The sequence below is a fragment of the Hyperolius riggenbachi genome, chromosome 1, assembly GCF_040937935.1.
Source record: "Hyperolius riggenbachi isolate aHypRig1 chromosome 1, aHypRig1.pri, whole genome shotgun sequence".
In the NCBI taxonomy this organism is placed as follows: domain Eukaryota; kingdom Metazoa; phylum Chordata; class Amphibia; order Anura; family Hyperoliidae; genus Hyperolius; species Hyperolius riggenbachi.
In genome coordinates, this window is record NC_090646.1 from 333,709,254 (window position 1) to 333,718,287 (window position 9,034).

Below are 9,034 nucleotides of genomic sequence, written 5' to 3' on the forward strand. Positions count from 1 at the left end.
CCGGGGAGAGAGGGTTATTAGTTGCCCAAGGAAGAAGGTTATTAGTTGCCCAGGGAGGGTGGGTTATTAGTTGCCCGGGGAAAGGGGGTTATTAGTTGCCCGGGGAGGGAGGGTTATTAGTTGCCTAAGGAAGAAGGTTATTAGTTGCCCAAGGAAGAAGGTTATTAGTTGCCCGGAGAGGGAGTGTTGTTAGTTGCCCGGGGAGGGAGGGTTATTAGTTGCCCAAGGAGGGAGGTTTATTAGTTGCCCAAGGAAGAAGGGGTATTCGTTGCCCAGGTAGAGAGGGTTATTAATTTGCCTGGGGGGGCAGGGTTATTAGTTGCCCGGGGAGGGAGGGTTATTAGTTGCCCAAGGAAGAAAGTTATTAGTCGCCCGGGGAGGGAGGGTTATTATTTGACCAGGGAGGGTTATTATTTGACCAGGGAGGGATGTTTTAGTTGCCCAGGGAGAGAGGGTTATTAGTTGCCCAAGGAAGAAGGTTATTAGTTGCCCAGGGAGGGAGGGTTATTAGTTGCCCAAGGAAGAAGGTTATTAGTTGCCCGGGGAGGGAGGGTGGGTTATTAGTTGCCCAGGGAGAGAGGGTTATAAGTTGCCTGGGGAGGGAGGGTTATTAGTTGCCCAAGGAAGAAGGTTATTAGTTGCCCGGGGAGGGAGGGTTATTAGTTGCCCAAGGAAGAAAGTTATTAGTTGCCCAGAGAGGGTTATTAGTTGCCCAAGGAAGAAGGTTATTAGTTGCCCAAGGAAGAAGGTTATTAGTTGCCCGGGGAGGGAGGGTTATTAGTTGCCCGGGGAGGAAGGGTTATTAGTTGCCCAGGGAGGGAGGGTTATTAGTTGCCCAAGGAAGAAGGTTATTAGTTGCCCGGGGAAGGAGGGTTATTAGTTGCCCAGGGAGGGTTATTAGTTGCCCAAGGAAGGTTATTAGTTGCCCGGGGAGGGAGGGTTATTAGTTGCCCGGGGAGGGAGGGTTATTAGTCGCCCGGGGAGGGAGGGTTATTATTTGACCAGGGAGGGAGGTTTTAGTTGCCCAGGGAGAGAGAGTTATTAGTTGCCCAGGGAGGGAGGGTTATTACTTGCCCAAGGAAGAAGGTTATTAGTTGCCCGGGGAGGGAGAGAGGGTTATTAGTTGCCCAGGGAGGGAGGGTTATTAGTTGCCCAGGGAGGGAAGGTCATTAGTTGCCCAAGGAAGAAGGTTATTAGTTGCCCAGGGAGGGTTATTATTTGCCCAAGGAAGAAGGTTATTAGTTGCCCGGGGAGGGAGGGTTATTAGTTGCCCAAGGAAGGAGGTTATTAGTTGCCCAGGGAGGGAGGGTTATTAGTTGCCCAGGGAGGGTTATTACTTGCCCAAGGAAGAAGGTTATTAGTTGCCCGGGGAGGTAGAGAGGGTTATTAGTTGCCCAGGGAGGGAGGGTTATTAGTTGCCCAAAGAAGAAGGTTATTAGTTGCCCAGGGAGAGAGGGTTATTCGTTGCCCGGGGAGGGAGGGTTATTAGTTGCCCAAGGAAGAAGGTTATTAGTTGCCCAAGGAACAAGGTTATTAGTTGCCCGGGGAGGGAGGGTTATTAGTTGCCCGGGGAGGGAGGGTTATTAGTTGCCCGGGGAGGGAGGGTTATTAGTTGCCCGGGGAGGGAGGGTTATTAGTTGCCCAAGGAGGGAGGTTTATTAGTTGCCCAAGGAAGAAGGGTTATTAGTTGCCCAGGTAGAGAGGGTTTTTAGTTGCCTGGGGAGAGAGTGTTATTAATTTGCCCAGGGGGGGGCAGGGTTATTAGTTGCCCGGGAAGGCGCCTTGTGCTTGATACAGCATTAAGGGCTGGTGCACACCGAGCGGCTTTTTCAGCGTTTCTGCAGCCGCTTGCGGCTGCATATACGCTTGGTCAATGTATCTCAATGGGGTGGGTCACACCAGAGCGGGAGGCGTTTTGCAGAAATGCATACTCCCGGGGTGAGGCATTTTTTGGATTGTGGATGCGTTTCTGCCTCAATGTTAAGTATAGGAAAGACGCAAACCGCTCTGAAAAACGGCAGTTCAGAGCGGTTTTGCAGGCGTTTTTTGTTACAGAAGCAGTTCATTAACAGCTTTACTGTAACAATATATTAAATCTACTACACCAAAAACGCTTCACAAAACCGCAAAATGCTAGCTGAAACGCTACAGAAAAATAACAAAAAGCGTTTCAAAATCTGCTAGCATTTTGCGGATCTGCTAGCGGTTTTTGGTGTGCACCGGGCCTTTCTGTTTATGACTTATGCCATCAAAGTGATACATGCAGATATATATATTATTATTATTATTATTATTATTTTTTTCAGGACAGTCTATGCTTTCTTTCGGAAATATTGTTTACCAAGAATTGTTTCATTTTACATGCAATTTATCAGGGAATAGGCGTGAATGCAAAAATTACACATTTTTTCATGTTTCACCCTTCCAAGTTTCCATATAACAAGTGCCACAGTTTTGTAATGCCTATGTGTCAATAGCATTAATGCTATGATCCGTGTTCTCATGTAAGCATTAATAAAATGGCAGGCACTTCAGCCTTGTTCACAAATGGATAGTTCAAAATGCTCCCAGATAGACTTCAAACATTTGGCACGAATTCTGAGGCATTTTCAATCATTGTTCGATGCTGCAATTTACTCCTGTGATACTTTGTATTGCTCTGAAATGCTTCAATATCCTTCACAGTGCAGCATTTTTTTTAATTAATGGTTAGATAACTCCTTTTGTCCTGGCATTAAGTGACCCTGTGGTAGTGGGGATATGGGGCTGCCATAATTATTTTCATTTATTACTGCGTTGCTTGCAGCAGTAAGAATTGATAATACTGTCTGATGCTGAATTCATAAAGGATGCTACCACAGAGGAAGGCTGTTATGTTAGCAGCACAAAAAGTGAACAGAAGCTGTTGCAGTTCAAGATCCATCCTGTGAGAACAGCCCCTGTTCAAAGTGGTTCATGCTATGTACACTTACCTGGATTTTAATGGATCTGACATAAGACTCAAAACAGATGGGTCAAAGACTGTGAGACTTTCTGTTGGTCACTTTACATTTATTCATTCAGTTTTGAAAGTGGAAAAGCCATGCTGCATGCATTTCTTTAGACTGTCTAGTGTGAACCAAGCAATGTGCGGCGGGTGAGTTTTCTTTGGTCAGCTATAATATTTTTAATAAGGGAAAATTTAAGTTGAGGTAATATGGAGAACCCAGCTGAATTGCTCAGAGCTCTCCTTAATTAATTTAATATAAATTAGGGTATTCGAACAATGGCCATACTGCAGTGCACACTTATAGGCTTTTCTGTGTGACTCTTGTGTGACTTTACCATATGTTTTGTCATTTAATCTTCTAACTGTAACTTTAGTCATCCCTTTATAAAATGTGCAGACAGCTTAAAGTATAACTTTTTCTTACAATGTGCCTTCAGGTACAAACTTGCCTCAATAGAAAGAAACCTCTGGATAATCTTCCCTCATCCCTCTTGAGCTCGCTGTTCCGGTGCTAGGACCCTTAAAAAATATTTGTCAGTATATGAGCACAGCTACACTGCGCAGGCACACTAATTGCCCATGTTGTAAAAGTTATCAAGCGCTCCACACCAATACAACTAGCTGCCAGAGGTATATCCCAATCCACAGTGGAACCGTAAGAAAATGTAAATCTGTATTCCTCAGCGCTGAGACCTCACCCTCTTCTGTTGTTATAGCCTGTAGTCACCCAGTGCTTGTTAGATACACAGTGTCCACCACCAAGGGACAAACAACAAGCCAGGCTCAGTAGTTTTCAGCAACAGGGGGTTACAATCTTTATTCGACAATTTTCATAAAATAAATCACATTACTTACATTGTGGGTCCATGCAAACTGTACACCAAACTGCAGGGATATCCCCTGATGACGGCATAACGCCGAAACCTGGTAGGGAAGGAGAGACTGGCTATCTCTGTGAACGACCATTGAATGGTGTGATAAGGTGCACTTCGACACTAGTCAGTGCAAAAACCTTATATGCTCTTTCATGCAGTTTGGGTCCAGTTTGCATGGACCCACAATGTAAGTAATGTGATTTATTTTATGAAAATTGTCGAATAAAGATTGTAACCCCCTGTTGCTGAAAACTACTGAGCCTGGCTTGTTTGTCCCTTGGTGGTGGACACTGTGTATCTAACAAGCACTGGGTGACTACAGGCTATAACAACAGAAGAAGGTGATGTCTCAGCGCTGAGGAATACAGATTTACACTAATTGCCCACACAATAGCATGGAGCTGCTCCTTCACAGCTATTTCCTGTGTGCACGAGTGGCTCTGTGCTTCTGCACAGTGCGGCTGTGGTTTTACACGGACAGGAGTGCAGCCGTGAAGAAAAGGGGTCAAGGGACCAATGGTGGGCTAAAGTAGGATCAGAGAAGCCTCTGGAGGTTCCAGAGGCTTCCCTCTACTGCGTTAAATATATATATTTTTTTAACTGCAGGTTTGCTTTAAGTGCAACCCTCTAAAATATGCATTGTACTTTTCTGCTTATGGTTAAAATGTTGTGATTAAATTTATTTTTTGATTGTAGGGCGATGTTTACTGGAGGAATGAGAGAAACCAGTCAAGATGTAATAGAATTAAAGGGTGTATCCTCTAGAGGCTTAAAACATATAATTGACTTTGCATATACAGCAGAAGTGACACTTGACCTGGACTGTATTCACGATGTCTTGGGAGCTGCTGTGTTTCTTCAAATGGTGCCAGTTGTTGAACTTTGTGAAGAGTTCCTGAAGTCTGCAATGAGTGTGGAGACCTGTCTAAATATTGGACAAATGGCTACAACTTTTAGTTTGGATTCATTAAAAGAGTCAGTGGATTCCTTCACATTCAGGCATTTCCTTAAAATTTCAGAGGAAGAGGATTTTCTTCATTTACCTTTAGAAAGACTTGTTTTCTTCCTTCAAAGCAATAAACTGAAAAACTGCAGAGAAATCGAATTATTTCATGCTGCAATCCGTTGGCTGCAGTTTGATTATTCCCGTCGGGCTTATGCTAGTCAAGTTCTTTGTTATATTAGATTTCCACTGATGCAGTCTTCAGAGCTGGTGGACAGTGTCCAGATAGTAGATATTATGGTGGAAGATGTTCTATGCCGACAGTATTTACTTGAGGCTTTCAACTATCAAATACTCCCATTCCGACAGCATGAAATGCAGTCTTGCAGGACGGTCATAAGATCAGATGTTTTCTCTCTCATAACATTTGGTGGAACTCCTTACACAGATAATGACAGGACAGTGAGCAACAAAGTGTATTATCTGCCAGATGTGACTGCTCGACAGTTTAAGGAGCTTGATGAAATGGAGATTGGTTGCAGTCATGCTTGTGCGGCAGTCCTGGATAATTTTGTTTATGTGGTAGGTGGACAGCATTGGCAGTACCGAAGTGGTGAAGGAGCTGTAGATGTCTGTTTCCGCTTTGATCCCCATCTGAACCAATGGCTACGGATTCAACCAATGCAGGAAAGCCGAATTCAGTTCCAACTTAATGTCTTGTATGGTATGTTGTATGCCATTGGAGGAAGAAATAGATCCGGCAGTTTGTCATCTGTGGAAAGGTATTGCCCCAAAAAGAATGAATGGACTTATGCTTGTTCATTGAAGCGAAGAGCATGGGGTCATGCAAGTGGTACACTTGGGGGCAAGCTGTATATTTCAGGAGGCTATGGAGTATCGGTGGAAGATAAAAAGGCCTTGTATTGCTATGATCCTTCCTTAGACCAATGGGAATTCAAAACTCCAATGAACGAACCAAGAGTTCTACATGCAATGGTTGGAACAAATCATAGGATTTATGCATTTGGTGGCAGGATGGATCATGTTGATCGATGTTTTGATATATTGGCAGTGGAATATTATGCTCCAGAGAATGACACGTGGACAACTGTGAGTCCAATGAGAGCAGGACAGTCTGAAGCTGGCTGCTGTGTTTTGGATAAGAAGATTTATATTGTTGGGGGCTATAGCTGGCACTTGAACAATGTAACTAGTGTGGTACAGGTGTACAATACAGAAACTAATGAATGGGAAAGGGACTTGCACTTTCCAGAGTCTTTTGCTGGAATAGCATGTGCATCTGTTATATTACCACAAGCCTGGATAAAATCTCGAAAAACCTAAAACTTTTTTTTTTCTATGAGTTATTTTAAATAACTTTGACCAATAATTTATAACATAAAGAAGTTTTGATTCAGGATGATACCATTTATTGGCTAACTTAGAAGAAAAAGAGTAAGCTTTCGGCTATGAACAGTATGCAGTTTACCATAGTACTCATAGAGTATGTCACTTCTGAACCCTGCAGTGCTACATTCTACTTGGCATGTGCTCCCAGGACATTTTTAATCAACCTGTTGCCTATATTTTAATTTAATTATCTACTGAGAGACTCCACTGTGCCTGTACTTATCCCCTTATTGTAACAGTTTTGTGTTTTTCAAAAGTAATTGGCTAGTGCCATGCTCCTGTGCCATGCAATCTGCAAGCACTTCAATAATGTCACTCTTGCACCTAGCTTCCTGTTTCCAGCAGGGCAAACTTGTGCCTTGCCTTTTCTGCACCAACACATTAGTGGCCTAAGCACTCATAAAAAGTACTAGTCTGAACTAATTGCATCCCACACCAGGCAGTAATAGTATGCAACAGACTTACAATCCTTAAAGCGGACCTGGACTCATGCACAGGACACAAGCAAAACACAGATTAATCCACCCCGTTTGTGTTTAGAGTGATGGTTACCCTTCAGCTGTAACTAATCATAAGTGTAATTTGATCTCTCAGCTGTGTCAGCACAGTGTGTTGCTTATCTTTTAAAACAGAGAGAAAGTTCTGAGTTCAGGTCCTCTTTAAGTCATTTTTCATTCCATAATTTAGATAAATCATTGTTGGAAGGTCTCCTGCTCCTCCTGTATGGTGCTAATTCTTATGTCAGAGCTGCACTTATTCATAACCTAGAATCCCAGTAAATCCTGTTTGTACATTCTGACTGCAGTTTTAGCACAACCAACAATGCAATATTCATATACTGTATGTGTAATGTTGGTAAAATGAAGTAGTATTAAACAGTTAGGCCCCTTTCACACCAACTGTGTTCCGATACAGATTTCAGAAAGCTGGTGTTTTGCCAATCAAAAAGTCAGCACCACTGAATGCGTACCAGTTTTCTCAAAAGGCATTTGCTGACCTTGCTACATTTTTTTTTCTTGCAATGTGATTGAGGGCAATATACAGAAAATTGAAAAATGATAAAGAAAATTGCATGATAAAATTGCAGTTGCGTTGCAATTGTGTTTCGCGATTTTCGGTGTAAAAAGCGCCTAATACAGAATGAAATGTTGGCTTGAGTAGTGACATTATATAAGTTTATTGTAAATTGTCAATTTTGAAAATCAATAAAAATATTGAAACTGAAACTAATGTAAATTGTCACTATCTGAACCAATGCTTCTGTCAGCCTTGTTTTATATTACTTAAGGAGAAAAAACATAGGGCATCTGAAGTCATCATACATTATCCATGAATTTGTGTATTACTATTAAACACATTTGTAAAAAAATATATGCTGTGAAGATAAAGCAATATTGAAAACTTCAGTGACTACCAATATTTCTGTAAGTGACTTTGGCAGTTACGGTACCTACCTCTTTGCTTTCATTCCTGTATGTCTTCCATGTATATATTTTACAATTTCTGTACTTTGCGTTTGATGTGGTATTTTGACCTGTGTTTATGACTGATAGTGTTTACAATTCTTTTAATTACAAACTGAACCTTTTAATAAAGTGCATTTTTTATTTACTGGGTGTTAAATGTTTATTGGATAAGTGAAGTTTTAACAAACACTTATCCACTTGTCTCTGCCTGTCTGTTATAAATACAGTATATATAGCAACAGGGCTGTGGAGTCGGAGTCAAGGAGTCGGAGTCGGGGCAATTTTGGGCACTCGGAGTTGGAGTCGGAGTCGTGGTTTCAGAAACTGAGGAGTCGGGAGTCGCATGATTTTTGTACAAAATCCACAGCCCTGTTAAGTATTAGACTAAGAAGTCGGAGTCGAGGAGTCTGAGTCTAAGCAATTTTGGGTACCCGGAGTCGTAGTTTGAGTCGGAGTCGTGGTTTCAGAAACTGAGGAGTTGGAGTCGGAAGATTTTTGTACCGACTCCACAGCCCTGTATAGCAACACCTACCTGTGGTTAGCCATTGTTCCTTTTCCTGCTATATGACCTGCCCAGAGAAGGAGTCCATCTGCACTGCACGCAAGAAACTGTGCCGATACAAGGAGGAGAAGGAGAACAAAGTGAGGCTTGGATTCCTCTGGCAGCGAAAAGGCCACTGACTCACTTGGATTTATAAGCAGTTTTTTGCATTATAGTTCATACCGTAGTGACATGGCATGCGGACACAAAGTTTAAGGCTTATTTTCTACTTGTGTAAACTGCAAGAAATAGCCAAACTGCTAGTAAATCCATGCGAGCCTGGAACTGTCCCTACACTGATGGCAATAAAAAGAGCAATTCTTCTTTTTATGTTCACTAGCTTCTGAATGTAAAAGCTCGAAGTCCATCATGGTTACAGTCCTTCACAGCATCTTTGTGTATACCATACAAGGAATGGTCATCTCATCACAGGTTCAACTTCTGTTATAGCATTTCTACTTGCACCAGGATGGATCAAAGTCATTGCTGATGCTGCCTGAGGTGAAGAAATAAAACAGTAGGTCACAGGTAAAAACTGCTACAGGTTTTCTTTTTTTTTAATGAGTGATGTTTGTCATAACTTAACCTTTTAAAATGTATTGAAGCTCAAAACATTACTTCCTGCCATTTTACATAGAGTAGCCAAAGGTTAGGTTAGGGCCTCTGTCAGCTTGTTACTTGTATATTGTGTTATGCAGAGTTATACAAGCAATGTGAACATCAGGTACACCTTTCAAGTTGTGCACATTTAAAGTTTACAGTAGGTTTGTGAATCTGCCCCTGTGTGTGGTGTTGTCCGCTTCCATGCAC

At 42.2% G+C, this 9,034-nt stretch overlaps 1 protein-coding gene across 4 annotated transcripts in view; it reads left to right on the forward strand.

The window, feature by feature from the left end:
• KLHL26 (kelch like family member 26) overlaps positions 1–7,810 on the forward strand; it is a 55,517-nt gene extending 47,707 nt beyond the window's left edge. For all 4 annotated transcript variants that reach the window (XM_068271201.1, XM_068271202.1, XM_068271203.1 and 1 more), the window contains one exon: positions 4,561–7,810. In XM_068271201.1, coding sequence (XP_068127302.1) covers positions 4,561–6,151 — 1,591 coding nt within the window. In that variant the 3' untranslated portion in view covers positions 6,152–7,810. The remainder of the gene's footprint in view (positions 1–4,560) is intronic.
• Positions 7,811–9,034: the final 1,224 nt, after the last annotated feature.